This window comes from Dendrobates tinctorius, unplaced genomic scaffold (genome assembly GCF_039654945.1).
Source record: "Dendrobates tinctorius isolate UK_male_01 unplaced genomic scaffold, ASM3965494v1 ptg000102l, whole genome shotgun sequence".
NCBI classification, from domain to species: Eukaryota; Metazoa; Chordata; class Amphibia; order Anura; family Dendrobatidae; genus Dendrobates; species Dendrobates tinctorius.
Window position 1 is genome coordinate 36,433,096 of NW_027361770.1, and position 27,303 is coordinate 36,460,398.

Below are 27,303 nucleotides of genomic sequence, written 5' to 3' on the forward strand. Positions count from 1 at the left end.
GGTGAGGGGGGGATCGGACATCGGGGGGGAGCGGAAGGCAGGGGAGGGGGGGCAGATCGTGACAGCAGCAGCCCATCGCTGCTGTCAGTCCGTGGCGGGGGCCGATCGCCCCTGCCAGCCGGTGTGGGGGGGTTAAATTAGTGTCTCCAGCCATGTCCGATGCTACTGCAGCATCGGCCATGGCTGGATTGTAATATTTCATCAAATTTCATTGATGAAATATTACTATCGCTCTGATTGGCTGTTTCACTTTCAACAGCCAATCAGAGCGATCGTAGCCACGTGGGGGCTAAGCCACCCCCCCTGTGGTGAAGCATAAAGGGTCCTTTGTGTGCGGGTCGGGTGACCTTTCATTAACCCCGGTCACCCGACCCGCAGGGGGGCTATTTATAGCATGACGCCTACGGGGGCGTCATGGGTCGTGAAGGGGTTAAGTGTTCCCTTTATTTTTTTGAGCAGTGTAGTTTGCTCCTGTCATAAGTTATATCGGCAGAACGACCCAATCTTTACACAAATGTCTGAACTCCCATCGCTCTAACATCCAGAAAGGTTTCCTTAAACATGGGGTATCTCTGCGTTGTGCCATGCTACACAATAAAGAATTCAAACAATTAAGAGTAATCACCATAGAAGAAATTACCCCTGTCGACCCATAACAGAGTTGAACAACTAAACAGCAAGGAAAATATACTGGATTTACACATTAAACACTTTCGCCTAATGGTCTCAATGAAATGCCACGTCTTTGTAAAGCACCCCTTTCTTACTCCTGAATGTAATTCCCAGCTCCAGCACATGAGGAAACTGTTTTTTGTTTTTTTTTGTTTTTTTTTATTCCTGTGCACCGTTAATAAAGATAACCTTAATATCCATATAGATTGTTTTTACCTCACCCCAAACATAACCTTATCTGAACTCTCCCATGATTTTTTGCCTTTTACCTCTTATATTCACCAAACAAGTCACCCATTGGAGTGTAATAGCTCTTTTTCTGCCACTTCCCTTTTTTTATGTTAAAATAAATTTACTCATGTGGTGGTCAATTTGATTGCGTTCTCCCCCCTGTGTCCATCAGAGGTTTTTGGTGGGTGTCACTGATTTATTTGCCATCTCTCATGGCTGTATCTGGTCTGGTGATAACTGGTTAGCACCAAGACACTGTTTAGAACCAATCCGTTGTCCCAGCTGATGGTAAGTGAGGACAAGTGTTAAGCTTCTCATTGTTCAGTCTGGTAGCTGATCCCCGAACACTATCCCAGGCTCATTTGCTGTTTTTTTTTTGTTTTTTTTTTCCCGACGTTTAGCCTTGACTGGCACTCAGGATTTCAATCTCATTTATTACCCGTTGCATATTCTGGAATTTAAAGATTCCAGTTTCAGGAATTACAATAAGGTCACTTCTTTGTGACGTTTTGCATTTTTTCTCTGCTTAGACATATATTTGTATTTTATTTTAATTTTTAGAGGCATTTTTAATCACTTAGTTCTTTTTGGATCAATTTTATTTATCATATGTATAAAATATATATGTTTTTTAATATTTAGATACTGTATGTGGTGACAGAATAAGCCTAGTGCTAATTTTTACAAACATTCCTGTATGGTCTTAACTATTTAAGTTATCATTTCATTGGCTCACAGGCATGGACCTTATACTTGGTCATTATTGAGCCCAAATGCATACCTGTTCGAATCCCTATCTGAGGTGTGTGTGTGTGTGTGTGTATGTATATATATATATATATATATATATATATATATATATATATATATATATATATATATATAATTTTCGTTTGGAACGCCAAGTTTACTCTTTTTTTTATTTTTTGGTATTCCTCTAAATTGTCTTGTGTTTTTTATGTAATTTTATATCTCAAATGAGTGTTAGTGGTTTTTGTACTGTTTGTATGAATTTATAGTGTGACGTACTTTGACATTATCATGTGCCCTGTTTGGTGGGTTTTTCAAAGAAGGACCACATATGAAATGATCACTTTGTGCAAGTTGTCACTAGGTTTTAGTCCTGATGAAGAGGGCCTGTGTTGATCTCGAAACGTGTTGACTTTGTAAACCTGTGTTTCTTTGTCATGCAGCTGTACTCCTTGAGCCCTGCTCTACCCTCCAGGCTACTTCAGCCAAACACAATTTGAACCACTTGAGCCCTGCTCTACCCTCCAGGCTACTTCAGCCAAACACAATTTGAACCATAAACATGCTGAGCTTTCATCCTTCCTCTCATAGCGAAGTGCGCGCTCATGGACTGCTGCTGTATAAGTCTCCCTTGTGACGCATCCACTTTGTATGCCGACTCCACCTCCCTGTCTGACGTGTCAGACGGGGAGTGGACAGGCTGCGAGAGACGCTGAATGAGGGTAACGTCACCTCCGGATTAGTCCGTGGAAATGCAATCAACAGCTGCTGTCATTAGGGTGCACATGGTATAAAAAGCCAGGCACATCACTATATGTCACCATTACACCCCATCAGAAGAAGCTAATACGAAACGCGCGTTGGGACGCTCCCTGCTAACCAGGTCATGTATACCCCTTGTATCTAGTTGATTTGCCTCCTCCATGTCTAGCTGACTATTGTAAACCTCTAGTAGCCTGCTTGCACTTTAATCACTGCACCTTAACATAACTTTACGTCGTCCCTATCTGATTACTGCTATACCTGGTAGCTTATTTTGCACCTTATATGGTTTTGTCTCTGCAAGTAATCCAAGTATATTTTTGCCCAAGTATTGAACATTATTTAGCACTATGCACTTTAATGTTATTTATTTATTGCGTTTGGATGTAGAGATAGCAAGCAATTTGAGAGAGAATATATATATGTAGACAATTCTGTTGTGAGGACCATAAAGGTTTTTATATAGAGCCATAAGCTATATGGGCATCTAAATAGAGCTGCATGAGATCTTTTTTCCTTATTTATGTATCTGCTTTATGAATGTTATATTGAATACCAAATTTGGCTGACATATAAGTCCAAAAGCACTGTTTGCAAAGAGAAATATATTGAATTGTATGATATTAATTAACATTCAAGAAAGCTTTGCTCCATACATAAGGTAACCTTTTCTGAGGAACCCTATTAAAAAATATATATATTTTTTTCTTTATATGCTCTGGATATTTATCCATTTTTGAATGTTTATGGTATGGGTATATTAAAGGAAATCTGTCACCCATTTTAAGTGATATGTAAAGATATCACCAAATTGTGCATCCCATAACGATTCTTTTAGGATTTTTTATTCCCCCTGACCCCGCACCTTTGATGCATAAATACCTTTATCTTGTATGCAAATCGCCACGGTTCGGTCCGATGGGCGTGGCTTAGTCGCCCCCCCCACCTCGGCTTGCTGAACGTAATCTTGATCTGTGAATATCACAGATAACGTTTTCCGCGCTTGCACATTGAAATAGCCTCCGGTGCCTGCGCAGTATGCTTTGCCCAACTGTGGGCGAAGCATACCATCGATACTGCGCATGCGCCAGTATTTTCCAGCGCAGTCTATGCCCCGGAAGTGTGTCCTGCATGTGAAGACTTCCCCTGCCCCGTGGGCCGGCATTCATAGCAGATGAACATTTCTGCTACACCTAACAGGGCTTCGATCGGAAAATTGCAGCTTCTAATATTCTAAGGAGACTATTGAAACAAGTAGAAAGTGCAAAATAAAATATTTTTTAAACATTAAGCCCTCACACACCCATATTTTTTTATAAATTCGTTTATTAAACCATAAGCAGTTATACAATACACACATTTAGTATATGATGTTAAGCTTGATACAAAATATACATATGCTCAAATAACATGAAAAAGTGAAGCATATTGTGTACATCAATTGTACATAAAGAAAGCAAAACATAATACCAATTAAATCACAATAGCAGTGTTTTATTATGCCAATAATGAAATCTGCCTAGCTTCTAAACCATACCTACGTCTACAAAACCATAAACTATTCCGCAGCCTACTTCCACATAATGAACTGTTTACTGTGCGACATCTCTGCTCTGCAAAATGAGGTGAGAGGAATTCCACCTCTTCCCAAATCTTTCCGAATTTACCCGGGCACCCTCTATTTTGATACAGCGTACGTTCATATGGGATAATCGAATTTACCAAAGTGATCCATGACCCAAGAGAAGGAGGTGAATTCCCCATCCACCGTAATGCTAGTACCTTAACGTGCCATAAACTGTGTCTCTCGTAGAAAAATCCCAACATAATGACCCCATGCCTCCTCATCCCACACTCCAAATAGACAGATCCGTGGCTCAAGGGGAACAGGGGTTTGTATCAAAGATGTCAATAATGATGTCACCTCCCTCCAGTATTGCGCAACAACAGGATAACACCAGATCATATGGATAAAGTCTGCATCTATTGAGTGACATCTCAAACATTCCGATGACGGGTATCGGCCCATCTTAAAGAGTTGAATCGGAGTTAAATATGATTGATTAATAATATACAATTGTATCATCCTGCTGTTGGCAGACGGAGACACCCAGATTGGCGACTCCAGGATTACTTCCCATTCCTCACCCTGTGTATCCGGGATGAGCCCCCCCCCCCAATTTCTTAACGGAATCTAAGGCACATTCTGTCCCCACTGACATCATATATGTATATAGAGAGGAGATGAGACCTTGAGGGCCCTGTGATTTGAGGATCCCTATCACAAGGGTAGAGACGAAATGGCATTATCTATACCTATACATCTCATGTGTGATTGAAAAGCTGTTGTAAATAACGGAAAAATTGGGATCTCAGGGCACTGCGATTAACTTGTACTTGCTCAAAGGACACCAAAATTCAATGATCATATAGATCACCTATCGTAGAGATACTATACTGAGCCCAAAACTCGGCGGACGGATGTTCAAGTAGCATCGGGAGGTAGTCATTATTCCATAGGGGCATTTCAGCTATAATATCCCCAAATCCAACCACCCCTTTAATCTGTCTCCATATCGATCGTGCCAGACGAAGCAGAGGTAACAGTCTCGAGACATTTATTTTCCTCATTTCTAAAAAACCCAGTGGGCAACTAATCCGTGCAGCTGCCATGAAGTAGATGACTCTCAGAATTTGGGAGATGACCTCCAGGCATCCATGTACTTATGGCCTTGGCCTGTCCAACCAAATAATATAAGAATAAATCTGGTAACGCTGCCCCCCCCTCCCCTCTTGGGCCTCTGTAAAGTGGTTAGCTTAAGTTTAGACCTGGGTTTCCCCCAAATAAAGGATGTGGTTTGGGAATTCAGATTAGCAAGAAAGGATTTGGGCACCACTACCGCACTATGTTGAAGAAAGTAACTAAGCTTGGGGAGTAATATCAATTTAATTAAATTAATACGTCCGGCTACAGACAGTGGAAGTTTACCCCAGATCGCGAACTTACCTTTGACCATCTCCAGCAATGGTTGTATATGGAGTTGTAGATCAAACTTACTACTCTGAGAAATATGAATACCCAGATATTTAAAACTGGATACAATGGGCAGTAAGGAGAGAGTCTCAAGTCGTGGCATTGGAGTGTGGGAAAGAGGCATCAAAGCAGATTTCTCCTAATTTATATATAGGCCAGAATATTTACTGAATTTATTTATAGTAGTGATGACTCCTGTCTCCTCCGCTTTGTCCATAAATATCACCATATCGTCAGCATATAGGCCTATGGTGTCCGTCCGACCTGCTATTTCTATACCAGCAACATTAGGGGGAAGATCTTATACGAATTGCCAGTGCCTCAAGAGCAAAAAGGGCCGGGGAAAGGGGACACCCCTGACGAGTTCCCCTGTGCAGTGAAAATGGTTCAGATATGGAGTTATTTACGATGACCTGGGCCTTGGGCTTCATGTATAAACCACTGACCCATGTTTGGAATCTATCACCAAATCCATACCTCTGTAAACATGCACTGAGAAAAGGCCATTCAAGAGAGTCAAAGGCCTTGGCCGCATCCAGCGATGCCAGTGCCCATTCATTATCTGGTACCAGAGAGCTACAGTATATTGGACCACTGACTGGAATCGTCTGATATTAAAATTAATGGAGGTGCTCTTACCAGGCATAAAACCAGTTTGGTCAGAGTGTACAAGATCTGATATGAATGAATTCACTCTTTTGGCCAAAATTTTCGTAAAAATTTTATAATCCACATTTACTAGCGATATAGGCCTATAAGATCCACAATCTAAAGGGTCCTTTCCATCCTTTTTAAGAACTATTATATTGGCCTCATAAAAGGACTCCGGCATGCATCCCCCCTCCCAAATCCCACGAAACACTGTCAACAAAAGGGGCGCCAGTATATCCTGGTATTTCTTATATAATTCCACAGGAAATCCATCTGGCCCAGGGGCCTTCCCGGAAGCATGTCTTTTATGGCATCCTCTACTTCCGCCAGAGTAAACTCAGCATCCATAAAGGCCTGCTGGGAAGGACTTAGCGTAGGAAACTCTGTCTGACAAATAATTTAGACACTCCGGGCCATCCACATCAGTCTTAGAATTGTATAGTGAACCATAATAGTCAGAAAAGCATTTCAGTATCTCAGTTGAGGAAACCAAAGTACCACCCGAATGACGAATCTGTAGAATTGTGTTAGTCGCATTATGCTGTCGTACTAAGTAAGCCAAAAATTTGCTTGCCTGATTCCCCATCTCAAAATAAGACTGCCGGGCAAAAAATAATTTACGCTTCGTCTTGGTGTCAGTGTACTGAGCATATAACCTCTGAGCATTCAGCCATTCTACCCTATTACTGTTAGTTTGATCAGATATATAGGCTGCCTCCGAATCTTTCAGACGTCGCTCCATCTCGCCATCCTCCGATGTCACCCGTTTAATGTAAGAGATCGTAGAGGATAAACAACCCCGCAAATAAGCTTTGAGAGCATCCCAAAATACATTAATATTTCAGGGTGGGACGAGACAAAGCAACGCAACTGATCTATCGTTCTATCAGGGGATGTTATCAACTTCAGCCAAAAAGGGTTCAACTTCTATGTTATCCTATTAGTCGATTGCCCGTATTTAAGCTTAAGAATAACTGGGCTATGATTTGAAATCACCCTACCTGCATGTTTAATATCATCTACCCACGTCGCCAGACTGCTGGATCCAAAAATGTAGTCTACGCGAGACAGAGCGTTTAGTGGAGGAATGGCAAGTACTCTCCAAAGATCCAGCCACCCACTACCCGCCATGAATTGTGACAGTTGGGATGTGCCTGGGGGGGGGGGAACCCCACCCTGTACTTCATCTAATCTCAGTTTATCAATATGGCTGTTCATGACAAAATTAAAATCTCCCATACACATGACTTGTGCATCTGGGTAATTCAAAGCGAAGCTCAATGCCTTCTGAATAATTGACATATTGACCGAAGGGGGATTATAAATACAAAGAATAACATATTCCTGAGAGTTAATCAGCGCATGTACAAACACAAATCGTCCCTCAGGGTCTTTCCGGACCTCCCACCGAACATATTTATGAATTAACAGTGAAACGCCCCTTGAATAGCTGGTGTGAAAAGCATGTATAAACCATTGCACCCACGGTTTCTGTACCCACCGAACCGTATCCCTGGTCAGGTGCGTCTCCACCAGAGCCACAATGTGAGGACGGTAATGTCTAATTTGTGAGAACACCTTAATTTTCTTTCGAGGGGTTTTTATGCCTCTTACGTTCCAAGTCATACAAATCAACTCAGAACCCATTCCCGTCCTTCTGGATATGATGCATAATGGTGCCCGAACCAAGTGCAGAGATCCCACCCAGATAGCAAAATTGGCGTCTGCTGCGACATTTACCTAAACAACTATAAAAACTAAAACTTTTGAAAAAGAAAAAAACAAAACAGGAACCTAGTAACATAGGAGCACAGGCTCACGCCCCCATCAAAAAATAAACAAGGGGATACTATCACTGAGCACAGCGTCCGGTATTGTTGATATCTGGGAATTCGCAGAGAGCGCTTCAATTAGACCTTTGATTGAAAGGATCCGAAGTAACAGCCGCCATATTAGGATTCCTTCGCAGGGGATCCCCCATGGGACCGCAGCCACTCAGTCGCCTCCGCCGGATCCGTGAAAAATACGGAGGAACCTTCATGAACAACCCGAAGTCGGGCCAGATATATCATCGAGTATACAATGTTTCTGTCCCTGAGCCGTTTCTTGACCTCGATGAATTGTGCCCGTTGCTTCTGCAGTTCCATGGAAAAATCCGGAAAGATTGAAATGATAGCATTGCTGAACTTAATAGGACTTTTCAGTCGTGCAAGACGCAGAATGGTATCTCTGTCCTTACAATTGAGCAAGCGTGCCAGGAAAGGTCGAGGCGGGGCCCCCGGAGGCAGGGGTCTTGTAGGGACCCTGTGAGCTCTTTCAACAGCGAACATTGAGGAGAATTCATCTCCCAGGGAGGTCGTAAGCCAATCCTCCAGAAACTGCTCCGGATGTTGACCTTCCGAGCGCTCAGGCAGACCAACGATACGGATATTATTCCGGCGCATTCTGTTTTCTAAATCATCCGCCTTCTGCTTCCAAGCATTCATGGAGCCCGCCACCTTCGTTAATTTAGCCTCCATAGGTGTAATGGTATCCTCCACCTTGGACACCCTCGTCTCCACCTCTGTAATGCGTCCCTTCATGGCCTGCATATCTTGACGAAGCCTCCCCACCTCCGTGTAAACATCCTCAATTTTCTCTGTCAGGGATGTCCTGGTCAAAGAGAGAGCCTGCATCAATTGCTCAGATGCCTGTTTAAGGGTCAATTCCTCCTGCTCCGTCTCCTCTTCACCCCCAGAAAGGCGATTTTTGCGCTGAACTTGAGAGGAAGTGCTCCTATTATGTCGTGCACTTTCAGCGGGGTCAGGTTTGACAAACTCCTTCAATTTTTCCACCGCTCCTGACCCTTTAAGTCGGCTCATGGTTATCTGCAGTGCGGTCTAATAAAACAGCTGAAAACGTGTGGCCCAGGTATCGCCCACCACAGATGAAGGTTACAGCAGAGCTGGTAACAGTTAATTGTAGATCAGGCTACAGAGGGATACCTCAGGGATTGAGGAAGGCAACCAGCCTCGTTCAGTACAGTTCCTTATAGCCAGGGGAGGGAGAGGGGGCCCCACAGAGATAGCTGCAATGGGGGAGGGTGTACAGAGCCTCCCTTAGTAATGGCGCCAGCCGACGCAGTGAGCAGGTAATAGAAGAGGGATACCACGCAGGGCCCACTTTTTCAGGGCACTCACCGCGCGCTCCCTCAGATTGTCAGCCGGTTTCTTCACTGCCCGGAGGCGGTGCAGCAATGTAAGCCGGCGCTGCAGCTCTCAGTAGCTGAGCTGCGCGCCCAAGATGGCCGCCGCCTCGTGGGAAACCAGCCGCCCGCTCCTGTCTCCCCCGCCGCCCGCTCTCAGAAGTTGCCTCCCGACCTGCCGTGGGGTACCCAGGGAGTCCCGACGTCTAAGGGGATCCAGCCAGTGTTAGGTAAGCCACCAGGAAGGGGTCCAGGGCCCAGGATCCCAGCAGGATGATGAGGAGCTCTCCTTGCCAGCGTCCTCTCCTGTTCACGGCATAGCCACGCCCCCCCTCACACACCCATATTGACGGAAAAATAAAAACATTATGGCCCTGGGAAGAAGTGGAACTGAAAATGTCTTAGAGGTCAAGGGTTTAAAATAGTAAGCATAGATACAAAGGTATTTATCCATTTGGCTCCTGCCTCTCATAAACAATGCTGTTTGTCTGACCACAGGATCAGGTGAGATTTAACCTCATTATATGAGCACTGGTTATTCTGGGTACTTTTTCCCATATTAGGCCATGTGCACACATTGAGTATTTGGTGATTTTTTTTTTTTTTTACCTCAGTATTTGTAAGCCAAAACCAGGAGTGGACCGAGGAAAAGCATAATAGAAACATTTGCACCACTTCTGCATTTTTCACCCACTTTTGGTTTTGGCTTACAAATACTGGGGTAAAAAAGCCTCACCAAATACTGATAGTGTGCATGTGGCCTTAGTGAGATTTTGGCTTATGAGCTACTCTGATCTTCTAATTACTCACAATTGGAGTGTTATATGAGGACCCTCAGTGCCTTTCACTAGGCCCAAAACTTTCATTCCTTTTATGTCCTGGCTATTTTCTGTTTTTGTGTTTTCTCTCCTTCTTCGGAGAGCCATAACTTTAATTTTTATATCCACATAGCCAGGTGAGGCTTTGTTTTTTGGTGGACAAGTTGTACTTTTGAATGACACCCTTCGCTTTTTTCTTATCATGTGATGCACTGGAAAGCGGGTAAAAAAAATTCCAAGTGTTTTTTAAATTGCAAAAACAAGTGCAATTTCACAACTGTTTTTTGGTGGTTTTTTTATTTACCATATTTACACTATGCAGTAAAACTGACCTGGCAACTTGACTCTTCAGGTCTGCACGATTTACTCAGATGCCTAACATGCATAGTTGTTTTTTTTGTTTTTATGGTAAAAGAAACTAAAAACGTATGTAAATAATTACTTGTCACCATTTTCCAACACCCCATAAAATGTTCAATTTTCGGTATATGGGGCTGTAATTGCTTATTTTTTGCACCCTGAGTAGATATTTTTACTGATACCATTTTGGAAATAGATACAATGTTTTATTCTCCTTCTGTTGCATTTGGTTGCAATGTTGTGACAGAATTCTGGTCTTTGTGGCATTTATTGATCGGATTAATCTCTTATATTTTGATTGGACTTTTACGAACACACTAAATGTGTGGGGGTGTAACTGCTTTATTTTTAATTGGTCAAAAAGGTGAACTTCTTTACATACCCTTTTTTCACTCTTTATTGTATTTGCTAGTCCCCTTAGGGGACTTAAAGCTAGAATTATCTGCTTGCTAGTGCTATACATAGCAGTGCATTAGCGAAAATTAGCCTCTTATGAATGCCAGCTAAACTCTGGCTTTCACAGGAGAATCGTCATGACAAGCACAAAGGTCTTCAGCAACTCTTTGTCATGGCAACTAATCGGCTATCCGTGATCATGTGGAATGACGCACCCTGATGCCAGGGCGTGTTAAACAGGACTGTGGAGTGGGTAAGCCAAACCTGCTCCTAAATTTCCCTTCCGCCGACTCCAACATATATTGCTTATATTTAAGTGAAAAATGTATTGTAGTACATTGTGAACATCAGACATTTAATCATTTTTGATACAATAATCAAGACATTTAGATAGAACATAGTATATATTTATTGGAATACAACTCTAGAACACAAACTGTAATAAATTGTAAATATGTAATACACTATGTAATATCGATTACACACATATATACTGTATATTGTGTGTGTATATATGTGTGTATGTGTGTGTATATATATGTGTATATATGTGTATATATATATATATATATATATATATATATATATTCACTATGTAATAAACTATGTAAGTGACAAAAAACAGTTTTCAACAAAAACATACTAAATAACATTTGTGCAGTCTATGAATTTGTTCTAAGAAATAGAATTGCCTCTATCAGATCCTCCTTCATAGATTACCTAAAATCTGACCTAATAATTTTAAGGCCAGAGAACAACCTCTCTACACTAACTTGGGTTGGAGGCAAAGCCGTAACCACATGGGCAACATCTCTAACAATTTCCGAGTATAAAGGAATTGCCTCATGCACAGTCAGTTTTGATGAACAGTTGAATTTTTCTTTTTCTTTGAGAGCAAGTGAAACATTTTGCTGAAATATGGTCAATCTGCTTGCTATAGGAGACGGAGTGAAATCTTTTTCCTTGCAGCAACGCTTTGCCTGCTCCATATTATCCAAATACTTGTCAAAGTCAAACTCCTCATCTGATGAGGATGAAGATATGGCAGCAGTAGCACTGTCAGGACCCAAGTCCTCTTGCGCCTGGCAGTCCTCCTGTAGGCCACTCATCCTAACTGCTACCTCCGTCAGAGCTTCTTTTCCTTTAGTAAGCTGTTGATCATCAAGCAATATACGATGACTTGGGTCCACATAAAAAGCTGCCAGAAAAAAATTATTTTCCAATAGCTGTGTCTCTCTCCGTGTCATTGAAGCAGAAATGCCATCTGCGATTAAATCTCCTCTTTGGGACAGGCAAAATAGCAAGTTCTTCCACTCCCTTATGAAAATGCCAGGAGTTAAATCCTCAGCTTGTAATTTTTTAGTCATGGTAAATAGGTGATTAAGCAATTCCTTCAATTCAGCCTTTGTCCATTGACCTTCATTTAGGGTTACCTGAGGGTTCGCCATATCTGTAAGAAACTGTTTTAGCCAGGATCAAAACTAGGGGGGGGGAGGCAGAACCTCATACTGTTCCGCAGAATCTCATACTGCACACCTCAGCTGCTGGAGAACCTTATACTGCACACCCCTACACTTGAAAATAAAGCCTGCACCTTAAGATGTGGTGAATGCAGTCTATTTATTCCAACTGTCAATTGATGTTGATGTGTTACTGAAGACGAGCAATGCGTGTCCTGGGCGTCCTTTTGGGCAGCTATTAGGTGTACCTGACTGGTACTAAAAAAAGGAGTGTTAAGGTACTGTCACACTTAGCGATGTACCAGCGATATGACGCGGTCAGGATCGCTGGTACATCGCTAAGTGGTCGCTAGTGAGCTGCCACACAGGCAGATCTCACCAGCGACATCGCTGGGGATGGGGATCGCTACTTACCTGTCACACCAGGCGATCCTGCGTCCTCCCGCCCGGCTCCACGCGTCGCTCGTCTTCACAGCAGGAAGCGCCGCAGGAAGCTGACGACGAGAAACAGTCCTGAACGTTCTCGCGCGATCAGCGATAACCAGCGGGGGAGCCGGTCGTAGGTAAGTATCAGACACAGCGATATCGCTAGCAATATCGCTATAACGTCACTAGTTAAAGCGATATTGCTAGCGATATCTCTTAGTGTGACAGTACCTTAAGTCTGTGTACTACCCGGCTTTCATTCTTTTTGGTACAGATAAGATATGGATAAACAGATATGGATAGAGCAGATTTCTAATCTGCTTTTGCTATTGAAAACATTATCTATGAGCTCAAAAACCTTTCAGGTGATGCGGTTTTTTAAAAAGTTGATCTGCTTTTGCAGCTGAAAAACGTATCCTCAAAAAACGCTGTGTGTGAATGTAGCCTTAGATCAGGAATAGAACAGTCATTTACAGGACATTTCATAACTTTCCCAAATTCCTATGAAAAAATATACAGCACATTATGCATTGAACTACTGTACCCAATTTATTATATATTTTAGGAGTCTGAGTCGGACCATTTTATACCGACTCCACGACTGACTCCACAGCCCTGGTGTTAAATGCTGCTGTCAAATTAATAGTGGCATTTAACATGTTAACAGCTGTGGGCAGGGCTCTACTCTACCTGTGATTTTAAGAGACAGATGGTGACTGAATAATTCGGCCATCAACTGCTCGAGGCGGGCTCGACATGTGAGCCTGCATCAGTCAGGGACCCGACATATGATGTAACTACGTCATGTCGGGAAGGGGTTAAGGATGTAGTCAGTTCATTGTGGGTTTTTTTAGACCTGTCCTCATAGTTAAAAATAAAAGTTATGAGAGTTAAATTTTGCAAGATAAGTTGTTTTTTATTGGTACCATTTTCGGGTACATCAAATTCTGTTTTCTATTGCGATTTTTGTGAGCCAGAATGGAAAAATAAAAACGGCAGGTCTTGAATTTTTTTTTTTTTTTTTTTTTTAACTCCATTCACCGTGGGACAACATATCTAAGACTTTATAAATGAGGATCTCTGTTTCACTGTACTGAACTAGAGAATCGGGACATCTTTCATATTTTGCTACTTTTGCTCTCCTAAAACTTGTTTTTTGAAAATAAAAAAATTGGTTTTTCATCGCCAAATTCTGATAGCTAGAACTTTCTTCATTTTTTTGTTTATTTTTCCCCATAGAGCTGATTGGGTGATTTTTTTTTTGTGGGATAAGTTTTCACTGATATATCATTTTACATTGCATACAACTTGTTGATCACATTTTCAATGAATAAATAAAAATAAACCACTTTTTGGGTGGTGGTCTCAAGGCATTGTTGCCATGTTTTTTATTTATAGTATTCATCCTCTGAGTTAAATGAGTTTTTTATAATTTGGACCATTGTGGTTGCAACAATACCAGATGTGTGTCATATTTTGTAACTTTTCTATTCTGTTTGTGTGGTTTTTTTTTGCTTTTGCACTTGGACCCACAATGGAACTTAAACACTTAATCACTGGACTAAGGCTTATAAATAAATAAATACACCAACATTACAGTGTATTAGACCTGATAGTGTTACACTGACGAGGCCTATTAGGCTCTACTTATGATAGGACCTAACTGACCCAGAGTTATTATTTGATCAGTTGCTGTAACAACTATCCGCACCCCGTGATGGAGTTTGGGTTTATGAGGAAGCCATCAACTGTTCAAAGCCAATAGGATGCAGTAGTCACTATTGAGTCATTTATACGGTTAAACAGTCCCTTGTTGGCTGTTGCTGCAGGATCTTGGTTGTCAGTTAACCAAGTTAAGAAAATTACTGTTTTGTCAGTAAACAGCCCTACGTTTTTAAAGGTCATTTAAAAAAGTGCTTATGTTCGCATGTGCTTATTCAGGAATTTCTTTGGTTCTGTGCAGATGTTTACTTGCAAATCATAGTTTAGTGTTGCTTGGTTTTCGGTCATAAACACTTTCGAACATGTAAGGGAATCATACGAGTAATACTGTAAATGCAACATTTTTATAATTTTGGATTTTTTTTTTCTCCCATTTTAGAGCTGGATCTTGAAGTATTTGCAGAAGCATTAAGCAAGACTGGAGCAATGAAAAGTGAAAAACCTTGATCCTAGAGCAAACAACATTTTTCAAGATGACAGTTTGATAAACATAATCTTTAAGAATTAGCTTAAACTTAGTACCTTTTGTACTGAATGTTTAAAAGGAACCTGACACCTGTTTTGGCCACTATAAGATGTGGCCACCGCCTTTCAGGGCTTACAGATAAGCCCTGAAAGGCGGTGGCCACATCTTATAGTGGCCAGAACAGGTGACAGGTGCACTTTAATTATAATTCTTTGAAAGCATTTGGCAGTATGTGCCAAATTTTCCTTTTTCAATCACAGTTGCGTAACACTTGTGTTCAGTCGATCAGTAGGATCGCCCCTTTTAAGCCGTTTATATGGACACGCAGGTGATAGAAGGTGAAAAAAGTGATACCTTGAACTCTGCAATCTGATTTTATTCCAGAGAAATGCACATTTTTCTTTGATATGAATGACTTCTTTCAAGCTATGTGGTGGACATAGATCTGTCTGAGAGATCTGCCTCCAGAGCTTATTTTTAATAAAAGAAATGGTTACCAGTGTGAGGCATATGACCAACACAGCACAGGAGAAATGAACATGGCCTTCTTACAAACCTATTTTTATGCAGCTCTGCTGTATTGTCACAATATTGCAGCCCTGTATGCCTGTGAGCTGGAACCTGAAACTCAAGAGGATACTGCAGATGTGTCAGGTGCAATCACACACAGCTCTGTAGTGAGATCAGGAGAGCAGAGAGTGGCCATTACACATTTCACTGGTACCTCCCCCCTTCATGTAAAATAAGCTCTGGAGGCAGATTCTTATACAGATCAGTGTCCGACCCATAGCCTGGAATAGATTGTTTACATATAAGAAAAATGTGGATTTCTCTGGAATAAGAGTAGATTTCAGATATCAAGGTATCATTTTATTCAGCTTCCTATGACCTACATGTCCATGTATATGACGGCTTAGGTGGGTTGATCCTGCTGACAGATTCCCGTTAATACTATAGTGGCAATTCTGAAAATAGTTCTACTGTGATATATTTTTAAATAAAATTGATGTTTCTTGTAGCTTTTGTTTAGAGATGCAGCATATATTAAAACTACTAGTTCCCTAATGTACCCCAATGTGTAAAGATCAAGTCATTGCCACATTACTGGATCCTACCCTTCCTCAATTTGTTTATTTGCCTTTAGAGTATGCTGCCACGGTCAGTAAACGCTGTGGGTTGGATGCTGCGTGCATCCGCAGCGTCAAACTTGCAGTATCCAGATGTTGCATCGGTTTCAAGAAATCCCATGTCGACTATGCGTCCAGAGACACCTGTGGAAACAAACATGCGGTGTGTCCAGACCGCAGCATGTCCATTTTTCTTGCGGAGACTCTGTCTCGGCAAAATAATTCTCACCCATACAATGTATTGGACGCGGTGATTCCGCGCGGTTCAATGAACACGTGGAATCACCTGCTTTCAAAAAGCCAGCAGCACTTTGAAAGCAGTGGACATGTGCTGCGTCCAAAGCGCTGCCGATTACTGATTGTGTGCACCCGGCCTCAGTTTTATCCAGTGTTACTGTTTAAAATGGTTTTATATGTATATATTGTTTTCCTTTGATTCTTGGTAAAGAAATGTTTTTTGTTATATTAGAAAAGGCCTAATTTTATTGTATCTTGCTTTGTGATACAATATATTGAAACATTTCATTTACTCTTCGGAAATATCATCCAGCTCTTAAAAATGAAGAAAAATTCTGGAATTTGCAGCAGACAAGAAAAAAAACATCCAAGAGACATTAAAGCTGGGTACACATTAGTGTTTGAGTCCTCGGCGTGGTGCTGCGGACTTCTTTCCTTAAGCTCTGCCTACTTTCGCATGCGTCCTGCGAACCTATCTTTAACATTGTGTATGCAGAGACATGCGTTGTATGCTGATGCGTCCGCGTGCGTCGTTTTGACGTGTCCGCTGAACGCAACATGTTGCATTTTCTTGTGTTCTGCTGGCATTTCAAAACAATGCATCCGCATAGAACGCATGTCGCTTTGTACACAATGTTAAAGATAGGTACGCAGGACGATGCGGACTGATACGCTAATGTGAGCTTAGCCTTATCGAGGGAAAAGATGCATAACTGTTTTTCAGCTGTAAAATCTTGGTGGTGGTTTGCATGGGAGGGATGTTTTTCAGTTTTTTTTTCCATATTATCCCTTTTAAATTTCCTAAAGCTGTCATATATGGTAATTTCTTATCATATAATAAAGAATTTGATACGGTTATGGTTTCTAAAATGCATTTTGTTTATATTGTCAATTATTTTAAACTATAGGTGCAAAAAATATCGATGGTGGGTTTTTTTATTGCACAATTTTCTTCATTGATTTCACTGGTTTTGCATTTCAATGGGTGGAATCTATGGGCATAATCTTGGAACAAATAAACCACATATGGAGCTTAGTGCCTGGTATATTGTACTCCGAGAAATATACAATTTAATTTAACAAGAATGATGAGGAATTCTAGTGCAAAATATTTGTGTTGCTATACACTTGTATAGCTTTTTGCACCTAAAACCCAGTAAGCAATGGGACAACTTTTAATGCTGAAATATCTGCATTTATATTAGATGAATCTACACACACCAATCGGTATCTTTTTTAATGAAAGTCTTTAGTTTGCCATCCCTGTGATCTTAATTTGTTCATTTAAACTTGTAACATTTTAATAATCTATTCCATGTATTACTGTATTTCAATGCCAGCTCTCAACATGCATTGGGTTCCTTCTTATTGACTATATTCATATTAGCAAATAATTTAAGGTTGGAGAAAACCATTGCAAGGCCTGAGGCTGTAATTTCTTCAAAAACGGAATGGTGGTAACCAATTCAATATGTCAAAATTTGACGGTAAAAGGAAGGTGCTCTTTCAGGACCATCATCTGCTAACCAGATGGCATATACATTTGTTTTGATACTCTATGACCCAGTCATGATTGTATATAAAATAATTAGTGCCATTATTTCCTTTACAACTGTGTTCACAATGGGGTGACACAGGGGCCACCCATCTGTCTAACCACATAGATGTCAATTATTTTGATTGTGGCATTTTAAGGTGGATAAAAGCTGCAGGCTGTAGAACAGCCACCACCTGTAGTGTGTGGAGCAGGCTCAGGTTTTGAGCCTGCTTTATACACTGGCATCCAACGTCACATACATCAATATCACATGGTGAGGAGGGGTTAAAGTACTGGAAACCTTTTTAAGTTTGTGCTCTGCAAAACATAACATGAACTGAATATAGCTACATTTTAAGCCCAGTGTACACCATTCAATGATGGCAATAGTCTAATTTGCCTAACATTGTAGATCCTAACCTTCATACTGTCAAAGTAGTTATGAGCATTGACATGTGGATTCCACAAGACATACTATGGTGCTCTGTAGTATTTGGCACCAAGTCAAGGAGAGTAAAACTAATCCCAAACTGTTTTTCAACTATCTTTCAAGGTTCTTTTTATTGAAAAAGTTTAAATGAGATAAACAGTGAGTTAGACATGGCTAATATCAACAAGAAAGCATTAACAAGTACTTCCAGTAAAGATTATTTAAGCTGATTCATATACCATACTCGGTCACTTTGGTTCAGTAATTTTATAGAAAACTTGATAATCGATATAGTGTAAAAGAAAATGAACAGAAAAGATCAAGATAGGATAGGAAGGCCAAGTAGCAGAAGGGGGAGGGATTGAAGTGGTGAGGGAGTGGATGGGGAGGAGGTGGGGTGAAAAGGGGGGGGCAGCACTATGGGATATACATTTGCACAGAGTTTAAGACATAATTGTTGAGTAATAGGATGTTCGAGTCCTAAAATTGATCCAGGGTTTCCAAATGTCTTGGAAATTAACAGTGCTGTGATATACTCTTATATGCTAATTCTTCTTTGTGGAAGACTTGTTCAATTTTAGAATAAAGTTGCTGAGTAGTGTGGGTGGAATTGAAGAGTTCCAGTTAACAGGAATCAAGGCTTTCCCAGCCGCCAGAATGTATTGTGCTAGCTTAGAAGCATTTTTATTGTCCTGCCAAAGTGGTAGGTTTAGTAATATATTTTCTGGTTTTAGGGTAATTCTTTTGCCCAGTACGTTTTTTATAATTGTGGATATTTCCTCCCAGAAAGGACGGAGAGTCTGACAAGACCACCAAATGTGAATATAGCTACCATCGTTTTTTCCACTCTTCCAACAAGTTTTTGCTGTAGCGTGGTGCCACCTATGTATCTGGTTGGGAGTGATGTACCATCTAGAAATTTTGAATGAGTTCTCTTGGATTCGTACACAATGCGAGGGACCATGGGTGTTTCTATAAATTTTGTTTTACTTGTGATTCATGAAAGGAGGAGCCCAAGTCCTTTTCCTATTGGGTTAAATATGCTCGTTTTAGAGGTACATCAACCTTAAGTAAAGATTGATAGATCATATTATTGATAGGGTTTTGTTGGGTGTTTTAGTGCATAAAACTTCATAAGGCATTAAGGGTCTATCTAGGTCCATTAAGTGTTTTTGATGGAGAAGAAGGTGGGAAAGTTTTCTATGTTGTAAAAATGTAAGGCTGGACAGTCCTGGTATTTTGTGTATTTCCTGGAGGGGGAAAAAAGTTCCCTCCTTAAGGAGTTGTTCAATTGAGATTTTTGCAGCTGGAAGGTATGTGATTTCTAGAAGATCAGAAATTTTTGTTAGTGGCAAGAGAGGGGGAGTCAGAGCTTTACATGACTGTCTCCAGATCTTCACTGTGGCAAGTGTGTGAATATTATTACATCTAGGTGGGATTGGGTTACTAAAATGTAGCAGTATGATCGTAACGGGAGTGGAGACATTGATTCTTCTATTTTAAGTCATTGCTTATCTGCTGTGCTTCTGATCCAATCTACCGTTCTGGCAAGCTGTGCAGCTTGATAGTATTTGACAATGTCTGGCGCCCCCACCCATGTCTTTTGCTAAGGTACGCGTTTTAGCGTTTATACGGGATCCACATTTTTGCCAAATATATTTGAAAAAGAGTGCACTTTTGCTAAGAAATAGGGACACGTAAAGGGAGCATATTAAAAATATAAATACATTTAGGCAGGATGTTCTTCAACTATATCAATAGTAAAAGATTCGTAAGTGAAAGTGTAGGCCCCTTAAAAAATAGGAAAGAATGGTTGTAGATGATGAGGAAAAAGCTCCGTATATACTCGTGTATAAGCAGAGTTTTTCAGCACATTTTTTTGTGCTGAAAACGCTCCCTCGGCTTATACACTAGTCACGGTCCCAGAAAGCAACGGGTAAGAGACAGCAGCCGTCTGGAATAGGGAGTGGTGGAGCAGCGGGTAAGAGACAGGAGCTGCGGGTCACAGAGCCAGGAGCTGGCGGCTGTAGCTAATGCCTGAGCTGCTGTGGTAATAGTGTACAGTGCCAGCCGCAGCCGTTGGCTTCCATCACACATACTTGCCTATGCGCCCTCTGTGAGTCGGTGACACTGACTGCATCTCGTTTCGGGCGCCAGCAGCTTTCTTCCAGCTGAGTGGTCACATGGTACCGCTCATTAAGGCTAGGTTCACATTATCATTTGAGTCCGCATTGTATCATCCGCAAAAACGCATGGAAACACGTTTACGCAGCGTTTTTTATCCGTATCTTATGCATGCGCCAAAAAAACTGCGTTTGCATACATTTTTGCATGCGTTTGCGTTTATGCGCATGCGTTCGATATGCCATCAGACAAAAATGGGCGTCTCATGGGATTTCTATTTACATTTTGAAGAATGCATGCGTATTGAACGCATGCTTACGCATGTCCTTGTGTATGCATGCGTTCCCTTATACAGTAATGCGGTTTTTTTACGCACTCATCCGCATGTGCATGACTGCGCATACTTGACTTTTTTAACACTTCCAAAAATGCCACATGTTGCGTTCACCGGACCCCGCCGCACACCGAAAAACGGCACATGCGTACGCAGACGCATGCGAACTGATGCAAACGCATGCCAATGCGTACACCATTTTAAAGATAGGTATGCATGCAGATCTTTGCACACGGACGCAAATGTGAAACCAGCCTAAGGTAATGAATATGCATGCATCTCCACTCCCATGGGCGTGGAGCGCATATTTATTACCTTAATGAGCGGTACCACACCACGTGACCACTCGGCTGGAAGAGCTGCTGGAAGCCGAAACAAGATGCAGTGCCACCAAGGGAGTGCAGGCAGGTAAATAGGATGTTTTTGGTTTTTTTTCACAGGAATCATACATGGGGATAAGGGGATGAGGAGCCATGCATACCAGGAGAGGGAGGACTGGAGAGCCATGCATACCAGGAGAGGGACTGGGGAGCCATACATCCATACATACAATGACAGGGACTGGGGACAGGGAAGCCATGCATACCACATAGGGATGAGGGGACAATGCATACCCGGCTTATACTTGAGTCAATAAGCTGACCCAGTTTTTCGTGTCAAAAGTAGGTGCCTCAGCTTATACTCGGGTCTGCTTATTCTTGAGTATATACGGTAATATATTAAACACCTTCTCCACGGTATTCATGGTGGAAAATGAAATGCTAGCTGAAATGCCGAGACAAAACCCTATATTAAGAGTCACCAATCTAACCCAAGAAGAGGTGTGAACCCGGCTAAATAAAATTAAAGTAGATAAATCTCTGGGTCCAGATGACATACATCCACGATTACCAAGCGAGCTAAGTAATGTAATAGACAAACCATTATTTCTTATATTTAGGGACTCTATAGCAACGGGGTCTGTTTCACAGGACTGGCGCATAGCAAATGTGGTACCAATATTCAAAAAGGGCTCTAAAAGTGAAGAAATTATAGGTCAGTAAAACCTCTATTGTTGGTAAAATAGTTGAAGGGTTTCTGAGGGATGTTATTCTGGATTATCTTAATGAGAATAACTGTTTAATGCCATATCAGCATGGGTTTGAGGAATTGCTCCTGTCAAACCAATCTAATCAGTTTTTATGAAGAGGTAAGCTATAGAATGGACTAAGGTGAGTCATTGGATGTGATATATCTTGATTTTTCCAAAGCGTTTGATACCGTGCCACACAAAAGGTTGGTACACAAAATGAGAATGCTGGGTCTGGGGGAAAATGTGTAATTGGGTAAGTAACTGGCTTAGTGATGGAAAGCAGAGGGTGGTTATCAATGGTATATTCTCTAACTGGTCATTGTGACCGGTGGGGTACCGCAGGGGTCGGTGTTGGGACCTATTCTCTTCAACATATTTATTAAACGATCTGGTAGAAGGTTTGCACAGTAAAATAATGATATTTGCAGATGATACAAAACTATGTAAAGCAGTCAATACAAGAGAAGATAGTACATATGGATCTGGGTAAGTTGGATACTTGGGACGAAAGATGCGGTTTAACAATGATTAATGTAAGGTTATACACATGGGAAGAAGGAATCGATATCCCATTTACACACTGAACCGGAAACCACTAGGTAAATCTGACATGGAGAAGGACTTGGGGATCCTAGTTAATGATAAACTTATGTGGAGCAGCCAGTGCCAGGCAGCGGCTGCCAAGGCAAACGGGATCATGGGGTGCATAAAAAAAAAGTCTGGATACACATGATGAGAGCATTATACTGCCTCTGTACATATCCCTGTTTAGACCACACATGGAATACTTTGTACAGTTTTGGGCACTGGTGCTCCGGAAGGATATAATGGAACTAGAGCGAGTACAAAGGAGGGCAACAATATTAAGGGGATGGGGGGGGGAACTACAATACCCATGGAGATTAGAAAAATTAGGATTATTTAGTCTAGAAAAAGACTGATGGGCGATCCAATAACCATGTGTAAGTATATGAGGACAATACAAATATCTCTGTGGATCTGTTTATACCAAGGAATGTGACGGTCACACAAGGGAGCATTCTCTGCGTCTGAAGGAGAAAAGGTTTTTCCACCAACATAGAAGAGGATTCTTTACGTTTAGGGCAGTGAGACTCTGGAATTCCTTGCCTGAGGAGGTGGTGATGGCGAATTCAGTTGAGGGGTTGAAGAGAGGCCTGGATGTCTTCGTGGAGCGTAACAATATTGGATCTTACAGTTATTAGATTCTTTATAAGGACGTAGAGCTGGGAATTTATTCTGACGAATATAAGCTGAACTGGATGGACAAATGTCTTTTTTCAGCCTCGCTACTGTTACTATGTTACTAAGACATTTGTAGCATGTATTTATGTCCTATAGGTTTGAGGTGAGATTCCATTGCTTGCATTTGTGTTTCAGATGCATGATTAGGTTGAGGTTTGGGGAACTTTGAGGCCAAGTAAATATTGTCTTTAATTCATTAACTGGCATTTTACAGTCATATGTTAGTTTGGGCACCCCTATTAATGTTAACCTTTTTTCTTTATAACAATTTTGGTTTTTGCAACAGCTATTTCAGTTTCATATATCTAATAACTGATGGACTCAGTTATATTTCTGGATTCAAATGAGGTTTATTGTACTAACAGTAAATGTGCAATCTGCATTTTAACAAAATTTGACCGGTGCAAAAGTATGGGCACCTCAACATAAAAGTTACCTTAATATTTTGTAGATCCTCCTTTTGCAAAAATAACAGCCTCTAGTCGCTTCCAGTAGCTATTAATGAGTTCTTGGATCCTGGATGAAGGTATTTGTGACCATTCCTGTTTACAAAACAATTCCAGTTCAGTTAAGTTTGTTGGTCGCCGAGCATGGACAGCCCGCTTCAAATCATCCCACAGATGTTAAATGATATTCAGGTCTGGGGACTGGGATGGCCATTCCAGAACATTGTAATTGTTCCTCTGCATGAATGCCTGAGTAGATTTGGAGCGGTGTTTTGGATCATTGTCTTGCTGAAATATCCATCCCCTGCATAACTTCAACTTCGTCACTGATTCTTGCACATTATTGTCAAGAATCTGCTGATACTGAGTTGAATCCATGCGACCCTCAACTTTAACAAGATTCCCGGTGCCTGCATTGGCCACACAGCCCCAAAGCATGATGGAACCTCCACCAAATTTTACTGTGGGTAGCAAGTGTTTTTCTTGGAATGCTGTGTTTTTTAGCCTCCATGCATAACGCCTTTTTGTATGACCAAACAACTCAATCTTTGTTTCATCAGTCCACAGGACCTTCTTCGAAAATGTAACTGGCTTGTCCAAATGTGCTTTTGCATACCTCAGGCGACTGTTTGTGGCGTGCTTACAGAAACGGCTTCTTTCGCATCACTCTCCCATACAGCTTCTCCTTGTGCAAAGTGCGCTGTATTGTTGACCGATGCACAGTGACACCATCTGCAGTAAGATGATGCTGCCGGTCTTTGGAGGTGGTCTGTGGATTGTCCTTGACTGTTCTCACCATTATTCTCTGCTTTTCTGATATTTTTCTTGGCCTGCCACTTCTGGGCTTAACAAGAACTGTACCTGTGTTCTTCCATTTCCTTACTATGTTCCACACAGTGGAAACTGACAGGTTAAATCTCTGAGACAACTTTTTGTATCCTTCCCCTGAAAAGCTATGTTGAATAATCTTTGTTTTCAGATCATTTTAGAGTTGTTTTGAGGAGCCCATGCTGCCACTCTTCATAGGAGAATCAAATAGGAGAACTACTTGCAAGTGGCCACCTTAAAAACCTTTTCTCATGATTTGATACACCTGGCTATGAAGTTCAAAGCTCAATGAGGTTACAAAACCAATTCAGTGCTTCAGGAAGTCAGTAAAAAGTAGTTAGGAGTGTTCAAATCAAGAAAATGATAAGGGTGCCCATACTTTTGCATCGGTCAAATTTTGTTTAACCCCTTACCTACAATTGACGTAATATTCCGTCCATGTGACCATGGACCTAATTACCATAGACGGAATATTACGTCATCGCGATCAGCGGCGCCCACGTGGTGAGCGCCGCTGATCGCGGCCGAGTGTCAGCTAATTATCATAGCTGACACCCGGCACAATGTGTCAGGGGCGGTCACGGACCGCCCCCGACACGTTAACCCCTTGCACACCGCGATCAAACGCGATCGCGGTGTACCGGGGGTTAAAGGGAAGCATCGGCAGGGAGGGGGCTCCCTCCGTGCTTCCCTGAGCCCCCCACGGCAGCGCAATGTGCAGCGCTGCTGCGGGGGGCTCTTTCCCTACAGGCCCCCGGATCCAAGATGGCGACGGGGGCCTGCAGGGAGCTGACTTCCTCACTGCCTGCAAAGCGCAGGCATGAGGAAGTCTGCAGCAGTGCCTGTGACAGATCGCTGATCTGTCACAGTGATCTGTGATGTGACAGATCAGCGATCTGTCACAGGACAGTGATGTCCCACCTGGGACAAGGTAATAAAGTAAAAAAAAAAAAAAAAGTGTTAAAAATAATTTAAAAAAAATCGCTAAATAAATCAGTAAAAAAAAAAAAAAATATTCCCCAATAAATCCATTTTTTCAAAATAAAAAAAAACAAAAACAATAAAAGTACACATATTTGGTATCGCCGCGTCCGTAATGACCTGCCCTATAAAACTCCCATTAGTTAACCCCTTTAGCGAACCCCTTAAAAAATAAAAATAAAAAACGAAGCAAAAAAAAATGATTTATTATCATACCACCGAACAAAAAGTGCAATAACGCGCGATCAAAAAGACGCATATAAATATGCATGGTACCGCTGAAAACGTCAACTTGTCCCGCAAAAAACGATCCACCATACAGCATCATCCGCAAAAAAATAAAAAAGTTATAGCTCGCAGAATAAAGCGATACAAAAATAATTATTTTTTATATAAAATAGTTTTCATTGCAAAAAACCGACAAAACATAAAAAAACGACCTAAATGAGGTATCGCTGTAACCGTACTGACCCGAAGAATAAAACCGCTTTATCAATTTTACCGCACGCGGAACGGTGTAAACGCACCCCCCCAAAAGAAATTCATGAAACGCTGGTTTTTGTTCATTCTGCGTCCCAAAAATCGGAATAAAAAGCGATCAAAAAATGTCACGTGCCCGAAAATGGTACCAATAAAAACGTCAACTCGTCCCGCAAAAAATAAGACCTCACATGACTCGGTGGGTCAAAATACGGAAAAATTATAGCTCACAATATGTGGTGATGCAAAAACTATTTTTACAATAAAAAGCGTCTTTTAGCGTGCGACAGCCGCCAAACATAAAAACCGCCATAAATCGTAAATCAAACCCCCCGTTATCACCCCCTTAGCTGGGAAAAATAATAAAACTAAAAGAAAATGTATTTATTTCCATTTTCCCGCTAGGGTTAGGGCTAGGGCTAGGGTTAGGGCTAGGGTTAGGGCTAGGGCTAGGGTTAGGGCTAGGGCTCAGATTAGGGTTAGGGGTGTGTTGAGGTTCGGGTTGGAGTTATAATTGGGGGTTTCCACTGTTTGGGCACATCAGGTGCTCTCCAAAGGCAACATGGCGTCTGATCTCAATTCCAGCCAATTCTGCGTTGAAAAAGTCAAATGGTGCTCCTTCCCTTCCAAGCTCTGCCATGTGCCCAAACAGTGTTTTACCCCCACATGTAGTGTATCAGCCTACTCAGGACAAATTACAAAACAACTTTTGGGGTCCAATTTCTCCTGTTACCCTTAGGAAAATAAAAAATTGGGGGCAAAAATATAATTTTGCGGAAAAAAGTTTTTTTTATTTTCACGCCCAGGCGTTATAAACTTCTGTGAAGCACTTGGGGGTTCAAAGTGCTCTCCACACATCTAGATAAGCTCGGTGGGGGGTCTAGTTTCCAAAATGGGGTCACTTGTGGGGAGTTTCAATAGTTTAGCTACATCAGGGACTCTCCAAACGCCTATGACACCCGCATACCAATCCATCAAAGTCTGCATTCCAAAACGTCACTACTTCCCTTCCGAGCCCCGACGTGTGCCCATACAGTAGTTTTCTCCCACATATGAGGTATCAGCGTACTCAGGACAAATTGGACAACAACTTTTGGGGTCCAATTTCTCCTGTTACCCTTGGGAAAATAAAAAAAATGGGGACTAAAAGATGATGTTTGTTGAAAAAATACGATATTTTTATTTTCACGCCCGGTCGTTATAAACTTCTGTGAAGCACTGGGGGGTTCAAAGTGCTCACCACACATCTAGATAAGTTCATTAGGGGGTCTAGTTTCCAAAATGGGGTCACTTGTGGGGGGTTTCCACTATTTAGGTACATCAGGGGCTCTCCAAACGCAACATGACACCCGCAGACCATTCCATCAAAGTCTGCATTCCAAAACGTCACTACTTCCCTTCCGAGCCCCGACGTGTGCCCATACAGTAGTTTTCTCCCACATATGAGGTATCAGCGTACTCAGGACAAATTGGACAACAACTTTTGGGGTCCAATTTCTCCTGTTACCCTTG

General features: G+C 41.6%; 1 protein-coding gene across 2 annotated transcripts in view; it reads left to right on the top strand.

The window, feature by feature from the left end:
* The window catches only part of LOC141099773 (uncharacterized), a 176,091-nt gene extending 158,921 nt beyond the window's left edge, over positions 1–17,170 (top strand). For both annotated transcript variants that reach the window (XM_073587826.1, XM_073587828.1), the window contains one exon: positions 14,846–17,170. In XM_073587826.1, coding sequence (XP_073443927.1) covers positions 14,846–14,913 — 68 coding nt within the window. In that variant the 3' untranslated portion in view covers positions 14,914–17,170. The remainder of the gene's footprint in view (positions 1–14,845) is intronic.
* Positions 17,171–27,303: the final 10,133 nt, after the last annotated feature.